General features: G+C 33.8%; 1 protein-coding gene and 5 non-coding genes across 6 annotated transcripts in view; 5 read left to right on the top strand and 1 right to left on the bottom strand.

Moving 5' to 3' along the window:
• Positions 1–15,974, bottom strand: part of tpi1b (triosephosphate isomerase 1b) — a 16,799-nt gene extending 825 nt beyond the window's left edge. The window contains exons 1-6 of the mRNA XM_056475228.1: positions 15,778–15,974; positions 12,690–12,813; positions 12,505–12,589; positions 11,701–11,833; positions 10,321–10,406; positions 10,129–10,216 (exon numbers count right to left, since the gene is read on the bottom strand). Of these exons, the coding sequence (XP_056331203.1) occupies positions 10,129–10,216; positions 10,321–10,406; positions 11,701–11,833; positions 12,505–12,589; positions 12,690–12,813; positions 15,778–15,889 (628 nt within the window). The 5' untranslated portion in view covers positions 15,890–15,974. The remainder of the gene's footprint in view (positions 1–10,128; positions 10,217–10,320; positions 10,407–11,700; positions 11,834–12,504; positions 12,590–12,689; positions 12,814–15,777) is intronic.
• LOC130244013 (U7 small nuclear RNA) lies at positions 2,250–2,303 on the top strand. Its single transcript, XR_008839189.1, has one exon. It is a non-coding gene; the product is annotated as a U7 small nuclear RNA (small nuclear RNA).
• LOC130244014 (U7 small nuclear RNA) lies at positions 2,799–2,852 on the top strand. The gene has a single exon (XR_008839190.1). It is a non-coding gene; the product is annotated as a U7 small nuclear RNA (small nuclear RNA).
• On the top strand, positions 3,626–3,679 carry LOC130244012 (U7 small nuclear RNA). The gene has a single exon (XR_008839188.1). It is a non-coding gene; the product is annotated as a U7 small nuclear RNA (small nuclear RNA).
• On the top strand, positions 7,277–7,332 carry LOC130244011 (U7 small nuclear RNA). Its single transcript, XR_008839187.1, has one exon. It is a non-coding gene; the product is annotated as a U7 small nuclear RNA (small nuclear RNA).
• Positions 8,447–8,500, top strand: LOC130244015 (U7 small nuclear RNA). Its single transcript, XR_008839191.1, has one exon. It is a non-coding gene; the product is annotated as a U7 small nuclear RNA (small nuclear RNA).
• Positions 15,975–16,322: the final 348 nt, after the last annotated feature.

The following is a 16,322-nucleotide window of genomic DNA, read 5'->3' as shown; positions in this document are numbered from 1 at the left end:
TTTCTGCTGATGTTTGAGTGATTGGGACATACTATTACTGTTGATTTAGGCTGGTGTAATCATGTTTATTGCCTGTGTTAGTTCTTTGACAGACCAAATCTGCAGACATTTTTTGCCATTTCTGCACAGAATTTAGTGAATCTACAGATTTATGCAGAAAGATTTTGAAATTTAGGGAAATTATATAAACAAATAATCACTTTTCAACTTTTATCTAAGGTTTACAATGCAAATCCAGTTAGAATCACTTGTTTGGTAAATAAACAAGTCTCTCTTATAATACATCCAGTGAAAAACAGAAAATATGTCAAATAGAAAATAGAAATAAAAAATATAGAAAATACTTTTACAAACTGTATTACAAATAAATCATATAAACATATTCATATTTAGCAATAATAATAATAATACTGAATTTAATATAAAACCTGAATAAATATATATATTATTTACAAACATTTACATTAATGATGGGCTAAATAAAGCATTGTTCTGTGTGCACAGATTCTAAGTAGGCCTAGTTATATACGGTTTTATTATTATTTTCATCATTAAAATGCCTGTTTTAATCCATTTAACTTTATTTTAGAAAAATAAAACATTTCATTTAATATTTAAACCCACAATGATGATTTACACTCATCAGGCAAGAAAATAACTAGGAATGTCTAGATCCGATCACGTGATTTTAAAATCTGGCCCGATCACATGGTTTCAGACTTGAATCGGACGTTATCTCCTGATCAGGACTCGAATAGACACGTGTATAACTACAGTTGAAGTCAGAATTATTAGCCCCCTTTTGATTTTTTTTTTTTCTGTTTTTTATAAATATTTCCCAAATGATGTTTAACAGAGCAGGGAAATTTTCACAGTATGTCTGATAATATTTTTTCTTCTGCAGAAAGTCTTATTTGTTTTAATTTTAGCTAGAATAAAAGCAGTTTAAAAAAAAACATTTTAAAGTCAAAATTATTAGCCCCATTAAGCTAATTTTTTTCAATAGTCTACAGAAGAAACCATTGTTATACAATAACTTGCCTAATTACCCTAACCTGCCTAGTTAACCTGATTAACCTAGTTAAGCCTTTAAATGTCACTTTAAGCTGTATAGAAGTGTCTTGAAAAATATCTAGTCAAATATTATTTACTGTCATCCTGGCAAAGATAAAAAATAAATCAGTTATTAGAAATGAGTTATTAAAACTATTATGTTTAGAAATGTGTTAGAAAATCTTCTCTCTGTTAAACAGAAATTGGGGGCAAAATAAACAGGGGGGCTAATAATTCAGGGGGCTAATAATTCTGACTTCAACTGTATATTCTTTTGACATCACTTTGTTGCAGAGACGCTATTGGTTAAATGCCAGCAAAGTAGAACACAGAGGCAGCTTGAAGCGGATATCACGAGTATGTCTGCGGTCTGGAAGTTTTATAAAGTTGATGATGACAACATTGCCATTGCCAATTGTGAGACATGTAAACTTGGCATTGCAAGAGGTGGAAAGGAAAAGGCTACATTTAACGCAACAAACCTGATAAGACACCTCAAAAACAAATGTAGAACCTCGATTTGAAATGCCGTCTCACCACTATTTCACCGAGAAATCTCTGCCAGCCCTTTATAAGAAGATTTCTGACAAACCACTTGTCCTATTAGAAGATGTACATCATGTTTCGTTCACCACAGACATATGGAGTTCGTCTGTAGCTCCCATGTCTTTACTAAGCCTGAATTGACTCCATCCTGGATCTGTTTCTTCGTTCTTTATTCTTTTTTTATGTATTATGAAAGTATTCGGTATCGGTAGATACTCAAAATCAAATGACTCTGACTTGAGGGAAAACCTGATCAGGACATTCCTAAAAATAACCTGCTATACTGTCCTATTTAACCATGAGTCTCAATCACCCTTAATTCAGCCTATTTACATCTATAAATCTGATCATTTATTACTTCTAGAATCTGGATGTTTTGTTGCTTGAAAAATCACTAAATCTTACAAAACGTCAAGCAAATTCTTCCCTGAGAGTCTTAAAGTAAGCAGCTCTACCAGCTGTTTACAGTAAGAAAATATGCTGGCGTCACATTGAAACGTGTTTTGAATCCTTAGCACCACCCATTTAGATACCTCATTTACATACCCATAATGCCTTTCACCTTTAACTCTGATAGACTCATATCGATCACCACCAGCGAGGAAGCCATTCAAAGTGACAGGAGATTTTGACAGACCAACTCAGGGTTGGAAAATTGCTCTTTTAGTATTTGTCCAGTAGGTTTTCTTTAAAAGGGAACCCATTCATCATTGGTTAAAAATAACCTATTATATTGCATTACATTATATGATAAACCAGCTGAAGTATCACGACAGCAAGTAGTATTGCAATACTGTAATTCATATCTCAAATTATAAAGAAAATGGTGAGAAATACTATATTTTACATGTTTTAATAGGTCTTGAATTGAATTCATAATTTATTTATTATTAAAAATATTATTTGCAGGTCACCACCTAAAATGTATTCATTACTTTTTGGTTTGTTTTGTAGATAACTGACCAACAAAAACGTGTTAAAATAAAGAATATATAAAGTTATACCAAATGAAATTTGTTACAAAAAGAGCATTTTCCCAACCAAATTAGGCTATATGAAGTGAATGCCACCCATTTAGATACCTCATTTACATACCCATAATGCCTTTCACCTTTAACTCTGATTGAGTCATATCAGCCACCATCAGTGAGGAAGCCATTCAAAGTGACAGGAGACTTTGACAGACCAACAATGAGTTAGAAAATTGCTCTTTTAGTATTTGTCCAGTAGGTTTCCTTTAAATGGGAACCCATTCATCATTGGTAAAAAAAAGATTCTACTATTATTATATTATATTATATACATGTTATTATTAAGGTTTTTTCTAAGTAATATCTTTGTATACATCTAATAGCATTACATTTTGATTTAGAATTGACATGGTTGGGCACATGTGCACCACGTTTTCGTTGTACGCTTTGAAATACCTTCAGATTTTCTTTTTATGACTATTTGTATTTGAGTATATTTGACCCAGGTTACAGCACACAACTGAATAACAAATCTGACTTGCTTGTAGTTAGGGTTGTCGTGATACCATTAGTTCATCTTAAGATTCTATACCAGCTGAAGTATCACGATAGCAAGTAGTATTGCGATAATGTAATTCATAACTCAAATTATAAAGAAAATGGTGAGAAATACTTTATTTTACATGTTTTAATAGGTCTTGAATTGAATTCATAATTAAATTATTGAAAATATTATTTGCACGTCACTTCACCTAAAATGTATTCATTCTTTTTGTTTATTTTGTAGATAACTGACCAACAAAAACACCTTAAAATAAAGATACAAATTATACCAAATGAAATTTGTTACAAAAAGAGCATTTTCCCAACCAAATTAGGCTATATGAAGTTAATGCCACCCATTTAGATACCTCATTTACATACCCATAATGCCTTTCACCTTTAACTCAGTCATATTAACCTCAGTCATATTACCTTTAACAGTCATATCAGCCACCACCAGTGAGGAAGCCATTCAAAGTGACAGGAGATTTTGACAGACCAACACAGAGTTAGAAAATTGCTCTTTTAGTATTTGTCCAGTAGGTTTCCTTTAAAAGGGAACCCATTTATCATTGGTAAAAAAAGAATCTACTATTATATTATATTGTATTGTATTATATTATATATATTTTATTTATCAAATTATTTTCTGAGTAACTTTGTGTACATATATCTAATAGCACTACGTTTTGAGTTAGATTTGACGTGGTTGGGCACATGTGTACCAAGTTTTCATTGCACGTTTTAAAATACCTTCAGATTTTCTTTTTATGACTATTTATATTTGAGTATATTTGACCCAGGTTACAGCACACAACTGAATAACAAATCTGACTTGCTTGTAGTTCATCTTATGATTCTATACCAGCTGAAGTATCACGATAGCAAGTAGTGAAGTAGTAATTCATAACTCAAATTATAAAGAAAATGGTCAGAAATACTATATTTTACATGTTTTAATAGGTCTCGAATTGAATTCATAATTAAATTATTGAAAATATTATTTGCACATCACTTCACCTAAAATGTATTCATTCTTTTTGTTTATTTTGTAGATAACTGACCAACAAAAAACACCTTAAAATAAAGATACAAATTATACCAAATGAAATTTGTTACAAAGAGTATTTTCCCAACCAAATTAGGCTATATGAAGTGGTCAAAAATTGTTTAGATTGCTATTTTGGGTTTTTCCATCTATTGCTTTTTTTCAGTCTTATCAGTTAAAAATCCAAAGTAATTTAAAATTTTCCATTGTGAGTCGTTCTTTTTAAGAGATTGTCAGTTGTTGTAGCTACTAAATCCTATTGAGAGGAACAGAAATGAAGCGATTCAGATGTGCGTTTGAAGTGTCAGAAAACTTGCAACCTTAAAGGGCTCCACAGACTATAAAATTGAAATAGTCTATTGTTGCACAAACGTGTAGGCATTTTAGTGACTTTTCCACATGCAACATTATCTATTGTAGATAGACCGTTAGCACCGCCAGTATTTTGGAGTCATAGTATCGCGATAGTATGGTAAACCATGCAACCCTACTTGTGGTACACTGTGAAAACCTCTCATGTTTGGTACTTGGGGGGAAAAAAAACATAAGTGAGCCATTACCCTTTTAACTTCAGTTAAAGGTAGTTTTGGGGTTTTATAAGGGTGCTTTTACAAAAGTTTGCAGGGGTCTATTGGTTTACATTTGGAATTAAAAAAGCCATGTTCGGTTTTGATAAGAGCAAGAATTGAGAAATTTTTCAACATAAGAATAAACTGTTTTTAGAAAGAATGGCAAAGAGGCCACCAGGTTTGTCAATTTCTTGGGGAATTCTTTTAAAAGCCAAAGCATCTTGAAGATATTTAATTTTGAATAGACTATTAAAAAATAGACTATTTAAAAATAAAATACATTAGATTTTATAAAATGATACATTTGCTGACAAATGCACCACTGCACCATTTCTTTTCTGGAATCTCTGGCAAATACATACTTTTATGATTTTAAAACATAGTTCATAAAAGATAGTTCATCATTTATGTGGGGTATACTGTGGTAACTGTTGTGGATAAACTAAAGGAATAGCAGTTATATCAGCAAACATTTCCTATCTATTATCAAAATGAACAATTCCATGTCCAGTTGTCCTTAAGGAATCATGCATATATGATAATTCTAATAGCATGTAAAGGCATTGTTTATATCTTTGACCACTATTAGGAAAGTAGTAATTTTGTCATTTTTAAAGTAATTCTGGTTTTACATGGGAACTGCCTGAAATACTTGATTCTGATTGGTCGGTTGTGGCACCAAACAACAATTACTACAAATAACCTCAGAGAACTGAAGCATTAATATTACAGTAAGAAGATTTGAGTGTTTATCTTGTAGCTTGGCTGATAGTTTTAGAAACAATGGAGCACTTTCAGAGGAAGCTTTATGAGGATATAAAATGACAACAGACTCAGTCACCACCAGTGAGACAATCAGTCAAAGTGGTGGGAGATGTTGATCAAACAACACATGGTCAGAAAGAGCAACCATGGTTGGTTTAAAAGGTTTCTTTAAAAAAAGGAACACATTATTCATTGTGAAAACATTACTAAAGAATACATGAAATTTTATTTATAGTACATAAAAACGTTAAAATCAATTAGTCTCAGGAGAAAATAAACATGTCATTTCACTCTATAATGTCATTGTCATTAATATCAATCTGCATCAAATTTGCATAATACTGCCTCTTCTAAGGCAAACGTTTACTTCAGTAAATTAAGTTTACAATGATAAATGGGTCATATGAACAATTTCACTTGCTTTTAGTTAGTTGGCTGATAGTTTTGTTTATGGTGAACTACTGTGAGGAAGATTAAGATGATATACTGTGAAAATAAGTGTCCCCTCAGTCACCATGGGTGAGATGCTCATTCAAAATGAATGGGGAGATTCACTGTAAAACTTAGAGGTTTGCACTTTTAGTATGTGTCCAGTAAGTTTTCTTTAAAAGAGCACCCCTTCATATGAGTTAAAATAAAGATTACCGGTTTTAAAATGTTTAAAATTACAGTAGTAGGTTTGATGTTCAAGTTTAATTGTCTTATATAACAGCTCTATGAAATACTTGAATCTGACTGAGCAGTTGAGTTACTAAACCACTATTTTTCTAAAAATAACCTCAGAGAATTAAAGCATTAATTTTAAAGTAATATGATTTCAGTTTTTATTTTGTAGCCTGACTGATAGACATAATAAAGCATTTTTAGAGGAAACTTTACAAGGATATTAAGTGACAATGATTTTATTCACCATGAGTGAAATACTGAGTCAAAGTCGTGGGGAGTGTTGACTGAACTACTCATAGTTGGAAAACAATAAATAAAAATCACTCTTTAATTGTTTGTCTAGATGATTTCTTGTACGAAAAAGAAAATAAAAACAAAAACATTTATTGTTGTAAAGAGAAAGAATGCTTAAAATTTCATATTTCAAAAAAAAATAATAATAAAATCCATTAGTCTCAGAACAAACATACAAGTATGTAATTTCACTGTATAATGTAATTGTGGCTGTGCTGTAATTTGCGTAACTACCTATTCTAAAGCAAACGTTTACTTCAGCAAATTAAGTTTATCGTGATAAATGAGCTATATGAATAACTTCACTTGCTTCTAGTTGAAGTCACCATGAGTGAGATGCTCATTCAAAATAAAGGGGGAGATTCACTGTAACAGTAAGTCAGAAATTTGCTTTTTTTTTTTTATATATTATAAAGTTCTTGTTTAGGTGGTTTCCTTTAAAAAAGAAACTCCTTCATGTGAATTAAAAGAAAGCCTAGAAAGTTTAGTTTATTTACAAGGTGTGATTTAATGTTTTGAGCTGTTTTTTAAGTAGTTGTAAGTTTGGTGTTCAAGTTTTGCTATTTTCTTATAATGCAGCCGTCTGAAATACTTGATTCTGATTGGTCAGTTGTGTCCCTAAACCAACTTTGTACTAAAAATAACCTCAGAGAATTTAAGCAGTAATATCAAAGTAATAAGGTTTTAGTTCTTAATATTGTAGCTTGACTGATGGATGTAATGGAGCGCATTTAGAGGATATAGAATGACAATGGACTCAGTCGCCACTAGTGAGACACTCACTTGTAGTAATTGGGGATTTTGACTGAACAACTCGTGGTTAGAAATTTGCTCTTTTAGTATTTGTCTAGAAGGTTTCTTTTAAAAAGAAACCCATTTACTGTCGTGAAAAAGAAAGATCTCTAAAGAAGTTGTACAATACTGTTTAATATTATAAAACAATAAAAAATTTTGGTTTAAAGAATATCCTAGTATATTCAAAGTCAGCTTATCATGTCATCGCGGGTGTGTTGCAATTTGCACAAAACAGCCTCTTCCAAGATGATTTAACAGTGTTTACTCTAGTGAATAAAGTATTAAGTTTACTGAGATAAATGTCCCACATAAACAACTTCACTTCCTGAAGTATTAAGATGACATAGTGGACAAATTGTTCCCTCAGTCACCACGAGTGAGAAACTCATTCAAAATGGAAAGGGTGATTCACTATACAAAAAACAACAGGAAATTTACTCTTTAGTATTTGTGAAGTAGATCTCTTTAAAAAGAAAACTCCATGTTAATGAAAAAACAAACATTTTCATTTTCAGTGTATTGAAAGCTGGAATTTAACAGTTTGTGCTGCATTTGAAAAACAGCAAGCCTAATGTTCAAGTGTTACTGCTGTTTGTTACGCAGCTGTCTGAAATGCTTGATTCTGATTGGTCAGTCATGTTATTCATCGGAGTATTAATGCTACTGCCACATTTCTTGTGTCATGCAAAGGTTTTTGATGGCAGCTTTTCACTTGGTTGGTTTATTTTGAAAAAGTTTTATGATGATATACTGGTAAAGTTATAATTTCTTCTGTCACCATGAGTAAATAAATAAATAAATAAGTAAAAGTACTAGTCCAGGATGTCTCGTTTAAAAGGTGACTCATATTTGTTTAAAAGAAATTCGTTTTACTTTTTAAAATCAAACTTTGTGTTACTGTTCATCACAATAAAAATAATACAAACCATCCAGCCAATCAGAATCAAGAATTTCAACAGACCATGGAATAAATATATATAACTCAAATAGTATAATTTGCAGTGAAGTAAAATTGCAGCTCTACAAATGTCCAGAAACAGTATGCATAATTGGTAATGAGTGACATCATTGGATGGATGTTGGAATTTGCATAATGTACCAATGCATTTCACACATTCGGCATTCATTAGTTTCAGTTACCACGAGTGAGATACTTTTTCAAAGTGATGGGGGAGACTTTCTGAAGTCCCATTCAATAGAAATTGCTCTTTTAGTATTTGTCCAGTAGGTCTCTAGAAAAGGAAGCCCATTCAAGCCCGTTTAAATAAAAGAACTTGTATTAAATAAAAAATATATATATATAGTACTGCACTACGCTCTAATGGCATTTTTGTTGAGCTAGGATATTCAGATTAGTTAAACATAATGCCAGTTTTTAATTTTTTTATCTCATTCATTCATTTACTTTTTGGCTTATTCCCTTTATTAATCTGGGGTCGCCACAGTGGAATGAACCGCTAACTCATCCAGCATTTGTTAAATGCAGCGGATGCCCTTCCAGCTGCAACCCATCACTGGGAAACACATACACTTCGGACAATTTAGCTTACCCAATTACCCTGTACCAGATCTTTGGACTGTGGGGGAAACCCACGCGAACACAGGGAAAACATGCAAACTCCACACAGAAACGCCAACTGACCCAGCCGAGGTGTTTTTGATACAAAGTGACAACTTTAAATACTGACTGTTGTATCGTCTTGAGATTTTTTTAACTACTTGACTTTTGGAACCATTGAATCAATTGCTCCTCAGAATGTTGGTCACAATACTGTAAATACAAATGTAAACTCAGCCCTCACACAAAAAAGCATTCTACACAAAACAATTGCAAATGTTTAATCAGTTAAAATCATAGTCTGTTAAATAGAACATCTAATATTATTACTCTCTCAGTGTCTTGTATTATTTTTTATTGTATAACTTATAGTATTTGTTTGTTTTACGTATAGCTTGGGTAATCAGGCCAATAAGAGATCAACAAATAGTAATACTTGTTAAAACATATAGAAAACAATAGAAAAGTTGTTGCAAAATAGTTTAGACTTGCCCAGATAGTGAACATGAAGTTTGATGTGTGTTTATGCAGTTATGTGGTTTTATGACTGTATATAATCCTCTACATTAAGCTTTTTTTAAACATAGTGAAGTCAGTCTAGACCACATGAATTCTAAATCTTTGCACAGCATCCATAAAGAAACCTCTGCCAGCCAGTGTTTATAATAATAAATCAAAATCATTTACATTTGTAAGTGTTCAGTTTTAAATGAGCAGGAGATTAAGTGTAAACATTAAAATGAGTGTATTTAAATTTGTGTACATGATTTCCATTTCAAATTGATCTGTAATTATTCCATAAGTAATACACATCTTAATTAAACATTTAAATGAAATATTTTAGCGTTTGTCTAGTAGGTTTCCTTCTAAAGTAAGTTTCCTTTCCTCCATTTTGTAGTTTTAAAAGAGAGTTTAATACTGGCTGGTAAAAAAAAGAAAAGTCTTAGTTTGGATTTAAGCAAGTGATTCTTTACGAGCGATTGGTTATTTATCACAGTAATTACAGAGTCTGCTTTATTTTAGGTTTGGCAACAACTCTTTTAACACTAACAGACATTTATTTTTTTAACCAGAAGCCAAATCTGAAGGCCATGTTCCAGGATGACTATGCAAAGATTCATCAGGCTAAAACTCTGAAAGAAGAATTCATTTTCACACACACTGATGAACCATCAGCTGATTTGAATCCCACTGAAGTACACTTTACAGAATGATTCACCTCAGGTAGTGTGTATACTGCCATCCAACTGCATGCAAGAGTCCTATTATCCTAAAATAAATCTAAATTGCTCTTTGAAAACAGACTCGTTGAGGACTGACCTCCATAAATGATCCTGACAGAGTTGGCAACAGCCTCTGAGACATTGGTCTTTAACCACTGCCGGAGCTTGTCATGCACCTCCTGAGCCTGGAAGAACAGTATTGAGAGACATTGAGCCTCTGAGGTAAATTAAACCAGACAATATGAATGCAAATAAACCTCCACATTTTGATTGAAATGCTTGTCTGTACCTGCTGGGGTGATGCGGTTTTACCAGTGCCAATGGCCCATACAGGCTCGTAGGCAAGAACTACTTTGCTCCAGTCCTTCACGTTATCTAAAACAGAAGACACAGTATTATATCAAATGTAACAGAAAGAAATGTTATAAAGAGGCTCCTACACTGATAAAATTATTCTACATTGCTTATGATGTAAATGTACATGTTAATGTCTACATTACTTTCTACGTCGTTTAATTTCTACATTAAAGAATTTAGCTCAGGCAAGAGTAAAAAAGGGATTTCTGGCCCTTAATGCGAGCTTGTAGAATGTAAGTATTTTTACATTCATTTACTTTTCGGCTTCATCCCTTTATTAATCAGGGGTCGCCACAGCGGAAAGAACCGGCAACTTATCCAGCATATGTTTTACACAGCAGATGACCTTCCAGCCACAACCCAACACTGGGAAACACCCATACACTCCCATTCACACACATACACTACAGCCAATTTAGTTTATTCAGTTCACCTATACCGCATGGACTTGTGGGGGAAACCTAAGCACCCAGAGGAAACCCACGTCAACACAGGAAGAACATGCAAACTCCACACAGAAATGCCAACTGAACCAGCCGGGGCTCGAATCAGCTTGCTGTGAGGTGATTGTGCTATCCACTGAACCACTGTGAGTATTTTTTAAAGTATATTTAATTTATTTTTATATAAAAATTGTTTGTTATGTTTATAGCAACTCCTTGAAGATATTTAAAGCAATAAAATTATGTAAAAGCTTTTCAACTCCAGATTTCCCATCATGCAATTTTTTAATTTTTATCTATTTTACATAGTGTTTACACCGTTTTTATTGTTACTTTTGTTGTTAGGTGTAGTTAGCAGCTGTTTTATGACATTTAGAGCTCTCTTTCCCCTTAAAATGACACATTCATTCCACATCCACACTCATTTTAATGGATTTATTTTTCAAAATGTATTAATTTTTTTTATTGGTTATTAAAATATGTTTAAATATACACCTAAAACATAGATTCAGTATATCATTGATGGAATAAAACATAGAAACCAAGACTGAGTAAAACATAGTCAACGTTATCGCTATATAACTTGGTTAAACAAATACTACTATGTTCTATATATGAAATTTACTATAAAAACTAGCAAAATAACATCTTACTCTTTTTTTTTTTTTTTTTTTTTTTACGTTCATTAATTTCACTTGAAAGGAATTGAAAAGATTACAAGTCACTTATTGAAAGCCCTTATTTTTCTTGCCATTAAAATGAAATTACTAAACCTAACCATAGGAGGTTGATAAAACTCCTCATTTAAAAGAAAAATAAGTCAGACGTCATATACTGAAAAATGTGTCTTTCACCAAATTGAAAGATACCTGCGATGAACTTGGTCTGTGCAAAAACAACTTTCTCTGTGATTCCAGCCTCCCGCTCATCCAGCTTCTCACCAATGCAGGCGATCACTCCCAAACCGTTCTCAAGAGCATGAGCCACCTTTTGGCCGATCAGCTGTCAGGAATAAAGACAGGCACAAAGATAAGAGTGTGCATATAATTTAATAACTATAATGATAATACTGTTTCTGAAGGGCCAATCTCCAGCAGGTTTTTGAATTGGTCTAGTAGACCCAATTTAAAAAGGAAGCCCTCTCGTTAAGCATTAATATTACAAGAATTACAATACAAGAAAATTATTAGGATTTCTTTCTACTGAAATACCATTATAACTCTATATATGGAGTTACTTTGTCATTGCTTATAATCATCCAGTTATGATTGCTTTATGGACATCTTTTAAATCATAAAAAGTTAAGATATTTTAACATGTCCAAACTAGTTTTTAGTATAGTAACGGGAATAGCAAATTTTTCTAAATAATAGTTTGTGTTAGCAATGCAGCCATAATGAAGCACTATTTTAATACATTCGGCACTTGATTTTATTTTTTGCAACCAACATTATAGCTGCTATAAATCAATCAACACACTAGAGGGCAGTATTTGGTTTTAGTGTAGTTGTTACAGTATCATCTTAAAATACTTTTAAATCGCAATTAAAGCCATAATTCAACATTTTTTTTCTTAAATATTGAATTATGTAAAACAATTTCCATGAACTATAGAAAACACATTCATTACAACAGCTTTTCATTTACTTTGTAATAAATAGTGTGTAAATTACCTCATCACTCTCTCCAAACACGTGGCGTCTCTCAGAGTGTCCCAGAATCACCCATTTTACTCCACAGTCCTTAATCATGGCAGGGCTGAAAGAAAGAATCTAATGATTTATAGTGCCTAATGCCATACAACGACTTTTTCTTTTTTATTAATTGTTTTCTGGACTGTAAACGAACAGAAATGTACCTGATCTCTCCGGTGAAAGCTCCCTTTGCAACCTTGTAGCAGTTTTGTGCAGCCACATCAATGTTTGGGTTGAGCTTAGACCTGGCGTAGTCTAGGTAGATGGTTGGAGCGCCACACACAACCTCTGAGAAACACATAAACATACAGTTAAAGTCACTACAACCAGAATATTAAGCTGAATGATTGCAGTGATTCTTTAAACTTGCCAAAGCACCGTTGTCATGTTACTGTCGGGGCAATTTCAAATAAAGAGATTCTTATTGATCAAGAGACAAAGTCTTACAAGGTTTACTTCCAAAAAGATTTTATTCTTTGCAAAGAATAGGTCCGACGGTCATACAGGAACACCGGTTGCTGCAGAGTGCGACACACAGGCTAACCAGACACCAGGTTTTCTTCTCTTTCCCCTGCTTCAAGGCCCACTTCGTCACAGTTGACACCCAGTTCTCTTTAGAGCATTAGATTTTAGAGCCAGGATTTACACTTATTGAATGCACTTTTAAGAGTAGATGACCACCTTCTGAATGACCACACTAGTAATATTTGTTTGTGTATCTTCTTTAGGAAGGCATATGTTTCGTAATATATGATGTTTATAGTACAAAAGAGAAGTTTTATATAAATCAATGTTTTAGTAATAATAAAAATAAATGTTCCACCACAATACTAAGAAACAAAATATAAATTTACTGAACCTTTGAACATTCACATTAATAACGGGACAATTTTATGAAGAAAAGATACAGACATTTCAGAGATAAAATTATGACTTCTAATGTAGCAATCTATTGAAAGCAACCTAGACCAGGCTTTTGAGAATGTTTATTCTATTAATTTTATTAATAAAATCATAACAAGCTATCTCGATTACATGGTTTATTATAATAATATGAGCACCAAATGTGAACTCTGTATTTTCACTATTTTAAACTGAATTGCCTATTAAAACCTGATTTATGGACTATGGTGCAAATTTGTTTTATTTTTAAATACTTAGTGGATAAGGTCTTATTAACTTGTTAGTATTTAGGTAATGCACTCTGTAACAAACTAATAATGAGCAATAGAATTTAGTAAGATTTTTTTATAAAATTGGTTAGCCATCAAAAGTGTTCATCTTCATGTTGGATTATGTTTGCAGATACAACATTTGATTTGTATAGATCATTTATAAACATATACACTGACCAGCCACTTTATTAGGTACACCTGTCCAACGGTTTGTTAATGCCCATTTCTAATCAGCCAATCACATGGCAGCAACTCTATGCATTTAGGCATTCAAACTGAGCATCGGAATGGGGAGGAAAAGTGATTTAAGTGACTTTGAATTTGGCATGCTTGTTGGTGCCAGACGGGCTGGTCTGTGTATTTCAGAAACTGCTGATCTACTGGGATTTTCACGCACAACCGTCTCTAAGGTTTACAGAGAATGGAGAGCGGCAGTTCTGTGGGCACAAATGCCTTGTTGATGCAAGGTAATATAAGCTAATAGAAAGGCAACAGTAACTCAAATAACCCCTTGTTACAACCAAGGTATGCAGAAGAGCATGTCTGAATGCACAACACGTCGAACCTTGAGGCGGATGGGCTACAGCAGCAGAATACCACACCGGGTGCCAATCCTGTCTGCTAAGAACAGGAAACTGAGGTAACAATTCACACAGGCTCACCAGAATTGGACAATAGAAGACTGGAAAACGTTGCCTTTTTGAATGTTCTTGAACATGACAATGAGTTCACTGTACTCAAATGGCCTCCACAATCACCTGATCTCAATCCATTAGAGAACCTTTGGGATGTGCAGCTGACAAATCTACAGCAACTGCGTGATGCTATCATGTCAATACGGACAAAAATCTCTGACAAATATTTCCAGTACCTTGTTGAATCTATGCCAGGAAGGATTAATGCAGTTCTGAAGGCAAAAGGGGGTCCAACCCGGTACTAGTAGGGCGTACCCAATAAAGTGGCCGGTGCGTGTATATGCTGTACCTATTTTTCCTTGTAAGCCTTTTTTGGCGTTTTTCTTACTATTAGTTCATATATCAGACTTTACGGTTAAAAATATTTTAAGGCTGGTCTTTTCCACTTTGAGGTGGCATTTATACTGTAAAATTATCTTGGGTCAGACTATATTAAACTCACTGTAAAGGGCACACATGTCTGGCACACACGTCCCCCTTGATAAAAGGTCAAAGGAAAAGTCTCTCATATGACAGCATACTACAGAGGCCACGAAGTACAGCAAAAAGGCGAAAGATAGCCCGAGATTTGACCGTCTGACCCTTGACCTTTACATGTCAAACGCCTCACTCAGGTTTCAGTCCGTGAATGAAACAGACGACGCACAAGCGGCGTGACTTTTGGACTTTTCCCATTCATAGTCCACAGTTGAGATATTGAAACATATTAACCCAGTCTGGACCCTCAAACAAAACCGTAAGAGAAATAAAATCAGGCAGTGATGCGGGTTTTACGTCACAGTGAATAGCGGAAACAGCGCGCGGACGCAAAAGCAGAAATGCGCTACTGTTGCTACTAACGTTACAGTTTTTGTTTCTCGGTCATATTTTAAGGAAATATATTATATTAATACATAACAATAAAAAAAAAAACTAGTATCTCATTCGTGCTGTCATTTGATTTGACAGGCCTCGAACACACAAACTGTGTCTACGTGCTGGAAATCACACACCCATTTCAAGCGTTAACCCTTCAATCACGACACACGAAGAGCATCATTCATTCATTCCTTCACAAAACATTATGTTAAATCGACTCATTCACAAACGAATAATGATTTAAATCGGCTCGGCGTTTATTATAGAAACTTTGAATGATAGACAATTTTTGCAGGACATCTCAGTCGATAAGGCTGTACACGCTATAGATTCATACCAGATCTGTAACATAACACGTAGCTACAACAAGAAAAAGCCTCTAAATGAGGAGCATGGCAGCTGTCAAAAGTCCCGCGTGAATGTCATCTCAGGGTCATCAGTGCAGTGGGCTGCTCAAGCCCGAAAAGGCCCGTGTTTGCAGTGGCATGTGGTGGAGAGAGGAGGAAACTGAATGAGATACGCACCGGTGTCTGGGTTGAGCTTGGCGCTATTCAGTGTATTGGCGAGCTCTTCGATGCTCTTTTTGTCGCCGTTCATTTTCCAGTTTCCACCGACGAAAAACTTCCTGCCAGACATGATTGAAAAGTGTTGCTTTCACCAAAAAGCGATGGATACAATACAGTGAACAAGGACCTCAGGTCGAAGAGACAGCGAGGAAATACAGTCTGCTGGAGTTTATATAATGTTGGTCTGAAGCTCCGCCCCCGCAACATGCCATTGGCTGAAGACAGCACGCCTGAAAGAAGATGCGTGTTCTTTGATCTCAGAGGACAGCAGGATTTGCTCTGATCATGACTGTCATTTACTACGAATCAGCAGTCACATACTCGCATTCCTGCCCAACTTTTTTAATGTATTTAATTTTATTCCCGCTTAATATTATGATTTATTATAGGGAATATTATTTATTTGCTTTTGCTGATAAATGTTATATTTATGCGAAAAGGAACATTTGACTTTATTTTTAACAGAAGTTCAAGAATACTTAAAAATATTCAAACCTGAAATA

The sequence above is a fragment of the Danio aesculapii genome, chromosome 16 (assembly GCF_903798145.1).
Source record: "Danio aesculapii chromosome 16, fDanAes4.1, whole genome shotgun sequence".
Taxonomy (NCBI): Eukaryota; Metazoa; Chordata; class Actinopteri; order Cypriniformes; family Danionidae; genus Danio; species Danio aesculapii.
This window is presented reverse-complemented; position numbering and strand designations above follow the sequence as displayed.